At 41.2% G+C, this 15,141-nt stretch overlaps 1 protein-coding gene across 1 annotated transcript in view; it reads right to left on the bottom strand.

Annotated features, from left to right (window-relative positions):
* Positions 1-9,179: 9,179 nt before the first annotated feature.
* Positions 9,180-15,141, bottom strand: part of Cwh43 (cell wall biogenesis 43 C-terminal homolog) — a 56,119-nt gene continuing 50,157 nt past the window's right edge. The window contains exon 16 of the mRNA XM_028864225.2: positions 9,180-9,444. Coding sequence (XP_028720058.1) covers positions 9,366-9,444 — 79 coding nt within the window. The 3' untranslated portion in view covers positions 9,180-9,365. The remainder of the gene's footprint in view (positions 9,445-15,141) is intronic.

Raw genomic sequence — 15,141 nt, 5'->3', positions numbered from 1 at the left:
GGTGTCTCAGTCTAAGGACCAGATTCCAAAGGACTGATTAGGACTGTCAACCCAGGGCTCCGCCCTCAGTTATTCACCCACAGTCATGTAGCTCCTACAACCCTACCCCCACTCGTCTAGATCAACAGCACTTTTAGTCACGGACCACGAGGCCCCTCAGTTACTGGGAAGGCCAAACAATCTGAACACAGTAGCAGACACTAAAGGCAGAATCCACCCCCATTGTCCTCCCAACCTTTTCCTCTTAATGGAAAATGGCCCTGTGCTGCCCTTCTCAGTCCCACCTCAGAAAGGCCTGTGATGACAGGAAGAGAGAAGCCCTGGGCCGACACCAGCAGAGATATACACAAGCATCCTCAAAGATCCTCGACGCCATCCCCAGGAACTTACTTCAAAAGAGGACAGCAGTAAGAGAGCCCTAGCAATGTGTCGTGCTGTTCTTTGGGGGCAGCAACGTGTCCGGCCATATATGCATACCTGTGGGGCAAAGAACTGACTGGCCTTGGACTCAGTGTCTGCTTCCCCATTTACACAATGTGCCATGTGGCCAAGTCACTCAGTCAATCAAGCCATAATTTTCTCCTCTAGAGAATGCCAGGACTACCTCCTGAAACCTAGACACAACCTGTTAAGGTTACCACACATCTTAGGAAAGAGTTCAGGAGACCCAAACTCCTGGCAAGACTATGTTCCATAAATCTAGTCATAATGTGAAGGTTTGAAACTCCAAATGCATTTCCCCAATGGAATCATGCCACTTGGTAAGGTTCCAAGAAACCAAGTCAACAGATTCCAAACATGCTCTGATTTTGTACCATGTTACATTTTAAGATGAGAAAGGGAAAAAAAAAATCATGACCAATGTCATGCAGTCACTTAAAAAAAAGATCATAAAGTATATTCACCCAGATAAAACAGCATAATCAGATCTAGGGAATACACAGGGTATCAGAAGCTGGAAAAAGGTTTAATGTGGCTCTTTCCCGTGTCAGTGCAGAGCTTAGCACAAGGACACTCAGCAAATGTTTGCTGTCCAGCCCTGAAGAAGTGTGACTCCATGGTTGACACATGCTCTGGGTCAGAGGGACTCAGTTTGACCTCCCTTTCTCTTATCAGAGGTAACTGTGGGCAAAGCTCAGCCTCAGTTTCTTCAATGATAGAATGATGTTGTGGGATATTTGATGGAGCTGTGAAACTCTTGGATCAGGTGTCAGAGCCAGCAACTAGTTGACAAGAGTTAGCCCTAGAGAGTGCAGAGAACGCAGCAACATGGATATAGACACAGGAAGGAGTAGGAAAGGACTCAGAGAGTCTCTGAATTTTTGGTTTGGGAAGATGTTCAGAGGCTCTCTCTCATACTGAGTCTCTGGCCAAAAAGGAAGGTCAGCTGGTTGCTCCTCGGCTTCTCGGAGCTAGCAGGTTTTCACCCCAACATCTGACTCCTGAGTCTTTATTGGCAAATAGAACAACTTCAATAAAAACAACACTTGGCGGCCACGGCCAAGCCAGTGCCATTGGGACAGAAATCCTGTCAGGCTGCAGTCTGGGCAGCAGGGTGCTGCTGACTTTGAGCCACAGGGCACAGATGGTAGTTAAAATATCAGTAGCTTCAGGTGCGGCCGCTAAGTCGACAGAAAAACAACAGAATGATAACCTCAGTGTCTATCGCATGGAGCACCTGTGGAGATTGGATGGATTTTGTATTTTATGGCAAGGTCTGCTCTACAGTAAGAACTCTAAATGTGGCAGCAGTCATGATGTCATGATGTCACGGCACCCAGACCTGTCCCAGGTGTGGCTTCCACTCACGCACCTTGCCTCATTCAGCAGGCAACAGCAGGTAGAGAGAGGAAATACAAGGAGGAACTACTGCAATTTCTATTTCTTTTCTACACAAAAATATTAGAGAAAAAATAAACTCTGTATAACACAGATTTATAATAATGCTAATGGTGAGAGTATCTGCTCATTAAAAAAAAACAGTAAGAGTTTCACACATCAAAATGTTTTGAAGAGCATTGATTTCTTCTTTTAGAGAAATCACTAGAACTGTAAAGCAAGAACAGAGTTAGACCTTGGCCCAGGTGGTCCCTCAAAAGGCACAGCAAGCCACTGTCCTCAGCCACAAAGGAAATCTTGCACCTGTCCTTTTAGAATGTAACAGGAGCAAAGTCCTACTCTCTAAAGGAGGTCACAAAGTTGAAGGAAGACAAGGAGACAGGGAGCAAAATGGACTCTGGTCACCAACCAGTCTAGTAAGCAAACTGCCTGTGACCATGAAGCCAGCGAGCAAGCTGCTCCTGGGGGTCTCTTAGACAAGGGAGGTAGATTTTCCATAGACTGTCAACACTAGGACTCACAGAATAAAAGAAAAATAAAGTCAAAGAGGTTGCTGGGAGATGAGTCCTCCTGAGTTTAAGATATGGGCTTGTGTGGGCGCCTGGGGCAAGAAAGAAGGAGTAAGACACCTGCTCTAGGTAAAGGGCAAGCCTCGATCCCTGCAGGATGGAAAGCTTAGGGGCGGATACAATCTATGACACACGCAAGAGCCACACCCAACCCAACCACTAACCTCTTCACATACGGGGGACTTTGGATAGCAGCTAAATTGGTATTTAGAAATGTCACCTTTTGTGGTGTACAAGTTTGAACTATGTATTCAATCTTCAAGATTTTCCTGAAAATATTTTCTCTGTTAGCTTTGTAGGAGGACAATGTTATGTGGAGGATGGAATGCTAGACCGGATATCCAGCAGCTGTTATTCTCAGTCTAATTTCTGTTGCCAGCCTTGTCTTTGCACAAGCTGCCTCAGGCCTCAAAATTCTGTTTTCTCACCTGAAAAAAAGAAAAGAAAAGAAAAGAAAAAAGAGCGGCATTCTCAGGCTTTAGTTTCTGTTCCAGCCCTGTGGAAGGGCTGATGTGGGAATATTCTCTAATGATTTGCCTCTTACACCTAGAAATTGAGCACAAAGGAAGGGTATTAAGCATGTCTGGTTATTTGTATGTCAGTCAATGCTTGACTAAACACTTCCCATTCTTTCTTAATTTTAATTATTTCGTTTTCTATTTGGATGGTTATTCTGAGACTGCATTTCACTACCTAGCCCAAGATGGAGGCTGACCTGGAACTTACTCTGTAACCCATGCTAACCCCAAATTCAAAATTCTCTTGCCTTGGACTCTCCGGTACCAGGTTTCAGGTGTAGTCCCCACAGCTGGCTCCCCCTCTCCTTCAATGTCTTTACTTTGCCATTACTTCATTATTTGGCAGCTCAAATACTCAAGGCATTCACTCTTCAAAAGCTCCTTAATACAGACTAGTTTTGTAAGAGAGAGAATGAGCGCATAAAATTGCAACGATATTTGACTGCAGGAAGCTGGAGTCGTGGTAATCAAATGCTCTCCTAAGCCACAAGAATCAAAACAGGTATCATGGCCTCTGCCTTCTCCCTTGTTTGTAAGGGATCTAGCCCAAGACCTTCAGAAGGTGCTAAAACCCCAGATAGGATCTATCTCTGTCTGTTTGCTATCATTTATCTATCGTGTGTGTGTGTGTGTGTGTGTGTGTGTGTGTGTGTGTGTGTACATACATACATACATATATATCATGTCTTATTCTGTACCTACATACTACTATAAAAATTAATTTCTAAGTCAGGCATAGTGATTTCATGAAAACAACCAAAACTAAAACAGAGTAATTATTGTTACAGTACAGTATAACAAATTAAGTATATTCTATCTCTTTGAAAATGTCTTATGGTACTTTCCCTTTTTCCCTTAAGGGAAGCACTTCATGGCCTCTCTTTAGTATATTTAAGTTGCCAGCAACCCTACATTGGTAACATTATGAAAACAGAATCAAGATTACTTAGGCACGTGAGATGGTTCAGTGGGTAGATACTCTTATCACCAAATCTGAGGACCTAACCTTGATTCCCAGGATCTACATAGTAGAAGATGAGAACCGACTCCCACAAATTGTCCTTGACCACCACATGTGAGCCATGGCATGTGTGTGCCCCCACACACAAATAAATGATTTTTTTCATTTTTATTATTTTATTTATTTATTTATTTATTTATTTATTTCATTAAATTCTTTTTCAGGTAGAGATTACTCAAACATATCGTGTCTCTATAACAGTGGATCTGATAATCAAGACAGCTGCTGACTAGTGGGTGAGTAGCATACACAGCATGGATATTACTAGACAGATGTGTCTGCACGGTACCACCACACTACTCAGAACACTGTCCAATTTTAAACCTACATTTAATTCTGGAGTTTTCCATTGAATATTTCCCGACATAGTTAAACTAAGGAACTGAAGTCACAGAAAGAAAGAAAAAAAACCTATGGACAAGGAAGGGTACTGAACTGGCCCACGTGATTAAAATAAGGTAAATTCGCTACCCCAATATATTGCAGATAAGTTTCTTCCCTTTTTAATTGTCTCTTTCTTTGTCCCCAGATTCTATGTGATCATCTAAAAGGCATCCAACATTTAAAAATACATGAAAAATGGGAAGCAAGCTAGCAGTATGCCTTGAATGGCCAGATTCACTAGACATCCCAATAAAGAGGAAGTAGGAAGTAGTCAAGAGCCTGAGAAAGGCAGAGGCCAGGAGTATATCCAGCACAAACTGCATTTGTATGTGTCCATTTCCTACCGTAGGATTCTGTCTTCCACGGCCTACCCGCCATTCCCAGCTCAGGTTGGCAGTCCCCAGCTTATCAGACTTATTTCCCCAAGGGCACACTTAACGTAAAATGAAAAGGTCAGCCTGAAGTTATGTACACTTCCCAGGTTCAAGGACAAGCCAAGTTTGAACATTTTGGTGTAGGGAGCCGCTATTCAAAGATGGCGCTGGCTTCCTGGTAGCCTAGCTGTAAACAACTCCATATTTGGCTATGATGCACGAGTATGGTAATTGGCCTTATGTCCTCAGCCTATCCCGTGGCTCCCCGTGCTGCTTATAAAGGGAATCAGGCAAACGTGCCGTACTGTGATTGGGCCCCGCCAGAATGCTAGCACGGGGAGCCACGGGATAGGCTGAGGACATAAGGCCAATTACCATACTCGTGCATCATAGCCAAATATGGAGTTGTTTACAGCTAGGCTACCAGGAAGCCAGCGCCATCTTTGAATAGCGGCTCCCTACATTTTGGCAAGAAACTAAAGGTGTAAAGACTGACCTAAGAGAGGATGAAAAAAGAGATAGAGATAAAGCCTAGAACTCTAAAGATAATTCCAACTGAAATTTAAAAATCACTGATATGATTTAACATCATACCCCAAGGTCACAAACTAAATGTGTCGGGCTGGAGAGATGGCTCAGAGGTTAAGACTGCTCATCCAGAGGTCCTGAGTTCAATTCCCAGCAAACACATGGTGGCTCACAACCATCTGTAATGAGATCTGGTGCTCTCTTCTGTATACATAATAAATAATCTTTAAAAAAAAAAAAAACTAAATGTGTCACAAAACAAAACCAATAGTCATGGGTCTCAGAAAGGGACAGTGTGGGGAGTGGGTAGGCGTAAGAAGAAGAGAGAGTTGGGGGAGGAGAGTAACCAGAATGTATTACATCCATGTAGGAACTGTCAAAGGACTAACTAAATAAAAATTGTAAAGTCAAGCCGGGCAGTGGTGGCGCACGCCTTTAATCCCAGCACTCGGGAGGCAGAGGCAGGCAGATCTCTGTGAGTTCGAGGCCAGCCTGGGCTACCAAGTGAGTTCCAGGAAAAAGGCGCAAAGCTACACAGAGAAACCCTGTCTTGAAAAAAAAAATTGTAAAGTTACTCTGTTACTCAACAATTCTACTCTTAGGAATATATCCTCAAACTACTGAAAATGTGCACGTATGAAACATGTACATGAAGGTTTACAGCAGTGTGTTGCTAATAGTAAAAAAGTTAAAACAACTCAAATAGCTATCAAATACTGGAGAGAAATAAAATGTGGCTTATTCATACAATAGAATATTATTAAGACATAAAAATGAATGAGAAACTGACAGATTAAATGATTTTGGTGAACCTTCATAATTTCATTTGTAGATCTTTCCATTTCTAATTTATAAATACATTTGGGGTTATAAATTATAAATGTACTGCCTCCTGTCAACATTGTATACTTCTATTTGATGATTTCTATGTCAAACATTATATGGAAATGTTTCCAAGTATTTTCTGTATTAACTGTGAATGAATAGAACAAAATAAATTGCCTGTGATGGAAAAAAAAATTGTAAAGTCAATCATAATACGGAAGGATGCAGCAAAGCAGTCGTCACTAGAGACTGGGAAGTGTGAGGGGAGCAGGAAGTAAGGCCCTGAAGTATGTGCGAGTCTGGTTCCTACAGCACAGCACTGTGGCTATTGCAATGTTAAAGCAAGCTACAATCATTTGCAAGTGACTGCAGTATAAAAAACTCCTGGCCCATAAAGATGATTGACATCCAAGGCGGTAGACATGCTTTTCACTCTGGCTAGTTTGCCATACACTGCAGTCCTGTATCAAGTTATGAGAACACACTCCATGAAGATATACCAGAGTTGTATTTCAAATAGAAAAATGGGAAAAAACAGAAGTTTAAAAAGTAGCACATCCAAAGTAAGCGGGAAGAGAAAAAAAGAAACAAGTGTTCTTCTCATCTTCAATATAAGAAAAATCTGAAAACTCTGAAACCAACTGCAACATCTTGTCATCCAGCTGCACTTTATAAGAAAAAAACGAAAATGGATAAGTGCCAAAAATATTAGAAACTGTTTACAGAGATATTATTAGGAAGTTTCTGTTATGGAAAAAAAATACTGGAAAAAATATTTGTATAGTGTTTTGCTCTGCTAATAAGCAGAGAGAAGAGGAATGATTTGCATGCTGTCTTTTCTACAAAGGGAAGAAATGAAGCCCCAGAACAACTCAGGGTCCTGGATTCAACCATAGAACATTGGCTCTGGTGTTATCATTAGCAAGAAGGCCAGATTTTCATAGAAAATTATTTAATCTCTGTAGATTTCCTCAAAAATCATAAGAGGACTGCTGAGACCTTATGACATTGGCCTGAGCACACAGATCCCTAATGATGTCAGTCACTGCCCCATTGTCTCCAAAGCGGCCATCATCAGTTCCCAGGATGGCAGCCACACAACTTACCACAAGACCGGATTCTCCATCTCCACAGCAATGCATACCAGTGCTACAAAGGGCCTGCAACCAGAGAAATGGGTCAGCCGCACCTCTCCCCCACCACCAGGGCCATTGCTTTATCCTGGAATCCAACAGCAGCCAGCATCAGTGAGGCCAGGATGGCTAGAGGCACTGGAACAATGGACATGCATTAAAAGACGTTATATAACACCAGCCCTACACACTTTGTGTAGCTAGAGATGTGTGCTTGACTTGAGCAGAGCACACTGCGCCCTAAGTGTGTCAGTGGCGTAGTTAATATGCGTACTTGGGGAGACAACAAGGATATTGTCTTTGTAGATATTAAACAGTGCATTTGAGTTTTGTCCTATGTCTCTCCACCTCCGGATCAGTGGATATTTATTTTGTTTTTGTTTTCTGATCTATCTTCCAGCTCACAAATTTCCTTCAACTATTTGTTTATTCTGATGTTAAATCATTTCAGTGAATTTTTTTTTATTTCAGTTGGCTTCTTTTTTTTTTTTTTTTTTTTTTTTGAGTTCTGGAATTTGTTTTTCTCTCCTTTCCAATCTGTTAGGTCAGTTTTTACACTTCTAGTTTCTTGACAAAATGTTCAAGCATGGATTGTTCTTGAACCTGGAAGTTACAGTTGCTTTATAGTCTGGACCTGATAAATCCCATATTGCAAGCTTCAGCAGGTCTGCTTTACTTGTCTGTTATTTCTGTTGATGGTGCTTTATGTTCAGTCATCTTTCACTGAGTGCTGGACAGGGTACCTGAAAACACGGTAGAAATAATTTGATACATACTGTTTTTCCCCTAATACTATTGATAGAAATAAAATTATTTTATCTATAGCAACAGGATGTGTGTGTGTGTGTGTGTATGGTGTATGTGTGTGTGTGTGTGTGTGTATGGTGTGTGTGTGTGTACATGTATGTGTGTTCTGTACATGTGGAGAACAGATGTTGATATCAGGTGCCTTCTATCATTCTCCACTTCATTTTTTGAGACAAGGTCTGTCACTGAGCCTGGGACCTGTCTTTCTCTGTCACTTCCCAGCACTGGGGTCATGGAGAAGTGCTGCCATACCTTGTATTTTACATGGGTGCTGAGGATCCAAACTCAAGTCTTCATGCTTGCACAGCAGTACTTTAGCCCCTGAGCCACTGGCCCTCAGCCAAGTGTGTTGTGTGATATTTTGTGCTCTGACAAATAAAGCTTGCCTGGAGATCAGAGGGCAGAGCTAGTCACTAGTTAACCATAGAGGCCAGGCAGTGGTGGCACACACCTTTAATTCCAGCACTTGGGAGGAGGAAGCAGGAAGATCAGGCATTCAAGGCCATTCTGAGCTGCACAAGATTGAACCGGTCTAAAAGAGAAACAGAGCTGGGTGGTTTGATCCCAGCACTTGGGAAGTGGAAACAGGAATATAAGGCAGGTGAAGACAGGATCTCAGCCTCCATTTGGTCTGAGGATTCATAGAGGTAAGAAGTATCTAGTGGCAGGCTGCCCTGCTTCTCTGATCTTTCAGCTTTCACCCTACTGACTCTAGGTTTTATTAAGACTAGTCAGGATCACGCCTCATCCGGCACACAATGTGGAGCACAAACCCAGGACCCTGAGATTAAGAGTCACATGCTCTACCAACTGGGTGTTGTTAAAATAATCACAAGTCAGCAGTTTTGTTTTTCCCTCACCACGCCCCCTTTGTCTCTGGCAGTTCTGGGAACTGAACCTAGGGCCCCATGCATACCAGGTAAGCACTCTACCACTGAGCTCTAGCTCCAGCACTGAGCTTAATTTTCTTATATTATCACACACTATTTTTTTAATAAAAGTAACTCAGAAAAATGCCTTTATTAAGGAACATAGATTATGAATTGATAGAATTCCCACTGCGTGATGTCACCCTTTTTTTAAGATTTATTTATTATGTATACAGTGAGTGTTCAGCCTGCAGACCAGAAGAGGGCGCCAGATCTCATTACAGATGGTTGTGAGCCACCATGTGGTTGCTGGGAATTGAACTCAGGACCTCTGGAAGAACAGCCAATGCTCTTAACCTCTGAGCCATCTCTCCAGCCCCTGATGTCACCCTTTTTAACTCTTGAGGTTCATCACATGTGTCCATCCATTTTCATTGAACTCTTTTTTGAGCTGTTACCTAGTTCCCCAGTCAACGATGACTTCTTGTCTAAAAGGGTTCAAACGAAGTATTTGGGTGTATTCATGTGAAAACGGTGGTTGTTTTCATGATTGTGTCCTTCTTTGTGGGAGCCAAATCTAAAAAAGAAATAACTGACATGGGAAAACTGTTCAGAAAGGAGGGATGTTCTTATGGAAAATTCAACCATAAGTTATAGTACTTTTATCTACTTATCACAACATGAGTATTGATATGATCAATCTATAAAACAGCAAGTGATGAAACAGAAATTACAAAGGATTTGTGGGAAAGGCGGGTTGAAATCCAAACTCCAAAGCACTTTTCCCTGGTAACAGATCATTTCAAAAGCACAAGTGTTCAGGGATCACCAGTTGAAAATGCTGCTGGAAAAACATGTGAGTTTTCTCGCTGGTCCTGGGTTTGAAGACTATCTGCTTTACAGGCACCTGCAGGTTTATCCATGTGCATTTGTGCATGTATTAAAGCTGCCTTGGCTCAGAGCTTCTAAATTGTCCCCAAGTGTTCATGTGTTGCAGACTCCCTTTGCTTCCCTGAAGGATTGCTAACCACACAGCCTTGGTGGATGTGAGGTAATGCTCAAGGCACAGAGAGCAAAGACCACAGCAAGTGAGCCACGGACTTTCTTTACTACATCGGCAGCCATGATGAGCAGGTGGTCTCTGTACTGTAGACGACAGGAGTCCCTTCACTTCACCATCTTAAGGTGATAGTAAAGAAGTAGTCAAATTTTGCAGAACCTTTGATTCTGTTGTTCTTTACCTACAACTAAATCCTCAGAAAGAAAGAAAGGAAGGAAGGAAGGAAGAAAGGAAGAAAGAAAGAAAGAAAGAAAGAAAGAGGGAAAGAGAAAGAAAGAAAGAGAGAAAGAAAGAAAGAAAGAAAGAAAGAAAGAAAGAAAGAAAGAAAGAAAGAAAGAAAGAAAGAAAGAAAGAAAGAAAGAGTCCAAGGACACAAGAAAGACCTTCTGGAAGACTTTTTGTAATAATGAGAGAATGAATGTGAAAAATCAACTAAGCTGATTATCTAAAATTCAATACATCTGTACAATGAATATTATGCAATCATGAAAATGTTTCAAGGAGATTATTGTGGAAGAAAGTCCATAACATACTACTTGGATGAATAACAGCGGATGCACAAATAGGAAACACCTGTGTATATATGTATGTGTGTGTGTGTATGTATAGATATATCATATTTTCCTATATTTTTTAGGAATCAATAGTATACATTATTGCATGGTATATAAATATATACAAGTATGAGGCCCGCAACATGACAAAGTGAGGCTTTCCCATGCTCAGACCTTCACAGAAAGATCAGTTTAAACAACTATCCACATGCAAAAATACCTTCACAAAGGTTAAAGAACTCAAGTGAGTGATAAAAGTACTAGAGAGAAGTATACACCTAATAATTTATCAACAAATGTATGATACACAAGATACATGATCAACAAAATGGTTACTTCCATAACATTTGTTCACTACTATACCAATGTCTATATCTTGTCAGAGCCATCATTATTATAGGGTTCTCGGGTATGTAAGGTTGTCGAATATTTTTCTCCTTTGGTAATGTAAGTAGAATCTTCTGGCACAATGAAAGTAGTAGGGATGAAACTCCCAGGCCACTACTAGCTTGATCTCTCCATGTTCTATGACTCAAGTATGTGCTGTCTTTAGCAATAAGTTTTTACCATCAATAATGAAGTATAATCAAGAGCAATAGCTATAACCTACAATGTTTGGGGGGTCTATGGAGATGTAACTCCATACCTGGCACTGGGCTTTTTATTTGATAGCCTATGGTGTTTTGGAGAGGCACTGTCCCGCTGTGATATAATAATTCTGTTTAAACTATATATTAGGAAGCTTCTTCAGTAGCAGATTTCCATATCACATTTCAAGAGGTCTTTTTCTGTTAATGGATGGTTTCTAGGAAAGGGAGAGTAAGTTTTCTTCCAGATTACAATTCCTGAGAGGCTACCCATGCTCCAGTGATGGGCCTCCACCCACACACATACAGGCAGCACCAAGTGGGCTCAGTGACTTGAGAGAGAGAGAGAGAGAGAGAGAGAGAGAGAGAGAGAGAGAGAGAGAGAGAGAGAGAGAGAGAGGACACATGAAATTGGGAGGGAAAAGTGATGGAAGAGAGAAGTATTGGAGGGAAGGGGGAAAGGGTCTGTAAGGTCTTAGCAGAGTTAGAAGATGTTTTGTGTAAGCTTCATGTAACTACAAAGAGAAATCTTCAGTAGATAAATCAAGTCAAAAAGGAAGACATCAGAAGAAGAATACAATAAAAGAACCACAAAGCAATCAAAAAACAATTGTTTAGTGGTAGCTGTTAAGTTCTTACCTATCAATTACTTTACATGTAAATGGATCAAATTCTCCACCCATGGAAACAGATTGCAATTAAGTGAGGTTTTGTTTTGTTTTGTTTTGTTCTTTCAGATCCAACTATAAGCTGCCAGTACAACTAAATTTGGCTTTAATAGCACACACAGGCTGTGAGTGAAAGGCTGCAAAGATACTCCATTCAAATGACAACTAAGAGTGAACAGGGTGCCTATGCTTACAGCAGATAGAATAGACTTTAAATAAAAAACTGTCACAAGAGACAAAGGTGGTCATTGTATAATGATAAGGAAGCCAGTTCATCCGTGGAATGTAACAATTGTGAGTATGTGCATACTCAGGGTGCCTACATATGTAAATGGATGTTATAAAGGAAGGCATTAATAGAAGAGGAATTCAATAGCCATTTTCAGCAACAGATGCAGGACAAAGCAGATTCAACACTGCACTATAGCAAACTGAACTCAACAGACATATATACAGAATATACCACTAAGGCAGCAGATTAAACATTCTTTTCAAACTCACACACGAAACATTCTCCATAACTGATCCTTTGTTAGGACACAATGCAGTCTTAATAAATGTAAGAACACTTGAACCATATCAACCATCCTTTCTAAACACAGTAGTATGAAGAAACTGGAAGGCAATATTCAGAGGTAAGATTGCAGAATTCACAAATACGTTGAAATTAAAACATCATACTCACAAATAACCAATGATTCATAATAATAAAAAAGAAAAAATTAAAATATAGATTTAAGTTAAAAATAGAAATATATCAAAACATACAGATATAGTAAGAGTGGTTTTAAGAGAGAAGTCTGTAGCAATAATGGTATGAATTACAGGGCAATGATTTAAAAAGACAACTTTATGCCTTAGTAAGCTAGAAAAAGAACAAAACCACACCCTGAGTCAGTGTAGGAAATAACAAAGATCAGAGCAAAATAATGTGAGGATAGAAAACCAAAAGATCAAAGAGACTAGGGGTCAGCCTCTAGAAAAGAATGAAAAACTGATACACCTTTAGTTCCACTTATTAACACTAAAGAGAAACCTCAGAGAAAATTATGAGTGAAAGATATCACAAAAATACAAAAGATGGCCAGTCTACCATGAACAATTATCCACCAACCAACTAGATAACCTAAAAATGGATTCATTCACAGGAATATGCAACCTACCAACACTAATGTTTGAAGAAATGCAAAATATAGACAGTTTAGTAATGAGTATGAAGACGAGTCAGTTATCCACCACTCCCCCAAAATCAGCTCAAGACCTGGTTCTGTTGGTGTTCTAGGCAACATTTAAAGAAATGTTAAAGCCAGCCCTCTTCAGACTCTTCCAAGGAATTGAAAAAGAGAGAACCCTTCAAATAAATGTATTTTGTTAGGTCAGAATTTTGTAGTCAGAAAATCTGACAGAAAAGCACAGGAGCTAAATAGACATTTTTCAAAAACAAAACAAACAAAAACATTCAAAGAGCTGGCAGTTATTCAGGGGAAATGCTGCAGATCACTAACCAAGGGAACACAGGTAGAATCACAAGGAAAGAGACAGTCCTGTAAGATGACAGACTAACACTGCCTCTCTGTGACCTGGTTCAGGAGAAGAGTCAGCATAAGAAAGAACACACTAAGGCTGGAACTTTAGCTCAGTTGGTAGAGTGCCTGCCTTGCATACCAGAAGCCTTGGGTTCAGTACCAGTGCTGCATACACTCAGTGTGGGACTGTAACTGTGGTCATAAAGACATGGATGCAGAACAATCAGGAGTTCAAGGTCATCCTTGGCTACATAGTGAAGCTTGGGATATAGATCCCGAGAGAGGAGAGGAAGAGGGTGCAGGGAAGAAGGAAGAGAAAGGGGGAAGGAAAGGGAAAGAAAGGGGAAGGAAGGAGAGATGGGGATGGAGGTAAGAGGGGATGGATACAGTCTACCAAAAAGAGGAAGAGATTTGGGAACAAAGGTAGTGATAGAACAGCTAACAAGTGCAGAGGGAAAGATTGGTAACATGGAAAATTGAGGGGTTCATGCTGAACCCAGCTCAGAATGGCTTTCCACCAGAGGAGGGGAAGCAGAAACCTCATGCAGAAGGGGAGCCAGGTGCCCTCAGGTCATGCCCACAGCGCTCACAAACCCTGAGATCCAGTTGGAGGCTTTGGAGAGACAGTGGCTCCTCTCCCCATCTAGATGAGTCAGCAGTAGAGAGGAATCCCACTGTGCCACTCTATATGATTGAGAGGGGTGGGGGTTGGTGTCATGTGGAAAAAGGACCTACTCTTTAAAGCTAAGCCATCTTGAGTACCTGAGATCAAGGAACAACCACAAGCCAGAAAGCTTGAATTGAACTGGACAGAACCTTAGTGTGAAGGACAGCCCTGGGGGAGGTGGGCTGTTGTGGAAAGCATGGAGGGAGGCTGATGCTGGCAAGCCAAAAGGTACAGATTGGCAGGACATGCAGTAGGATATATGAGATATGAAACTTTAGACTCACAAATATAGGATAAATGGTAGAATATTTTTCTTTAATGTTTCCAAATACAAATAGACTAGATATTGTAACTGTAATTCTTGCTTGATAACTGTTTGTTATATATAATTTTACTATATTAAAGCTAAAACCTTCCTCTTTTTAATTAGATAGAAAAGGGGAAATGCTGGTGGATGTCTTTCTGTAGGCTGTGAATACGTGTTAATAAATAAGCTGCTTTGGCCTATGGCAAGGCAGCTTAGAGGCAGATGGGAAATCCAAGGAGAGAGAAAGGAAGGAGAAAGGCGGGGTCTAGAGAGACACCAGAACTGCCAGGAGAAGCAAGATGTGAAAATACCAGTAAGCCACTGCCACGTGGCAACTTACAGATTAATAGAAATGGGTTAATTTAAGATATAAGAGCTAGCTAGCAAGAGGCCTGCCATAGACCATACAGTTTGTAAATAATATTAAGCCTCTGAGTGATTATTTTATAAGCAGCTGCAGGACCGCAGGGCCAGGTAGGAACAAAGAAAACGTACGACTACAAAACACAGGAAAGATGAGCGTCTCCAAGTTGAGCAGAAAGACATACTGCCGTGTCCAGAACCCACAGTCCACAGTATTTGAGGAGCCACAGAGAAGCTGAGCCAACTCTGCCTTTTTTCTTGTATTTCCACTTCCTTTTACTGCGCGTTCATGTTCACTTAGTTACACTCAAAACAACAACAAAACCTTCATGGGGTCTGAGGAGATGACTCCGTAGTTAAGAGCACTTGTTGCTCTTGCAGGGGACCTGGGTTCAATTCCCAGCACACATGATAGTTCACAGCCACCCTTAACTCCAATTCCAGGGGACCCTGTACCCTCCTATGACCTCCACAGGCAACAAGTACATGCATGGTTCACATACACATATGCAGGCAAAACACTTGCCCAAAAACAAAACAAA

Source organism: Peromyscus leucopus, chromosome 10 (assembly GCF_004664715.2).
Source record: "Peromyscus leucopus breed LL Stock chromosome 10, UCI_PerLeu_2.1, whole genome shotgun sequence".
NCBI classification, from domain to species: Eukaryota; Metazoa; Chordata; class Mammalia; order Rodentia; family Cricetidae; genus Peromyscus; species Peromyscus leucopus.
This window is presented reverse-complemented; position numbering and strand designations above follow the sequence as displayed.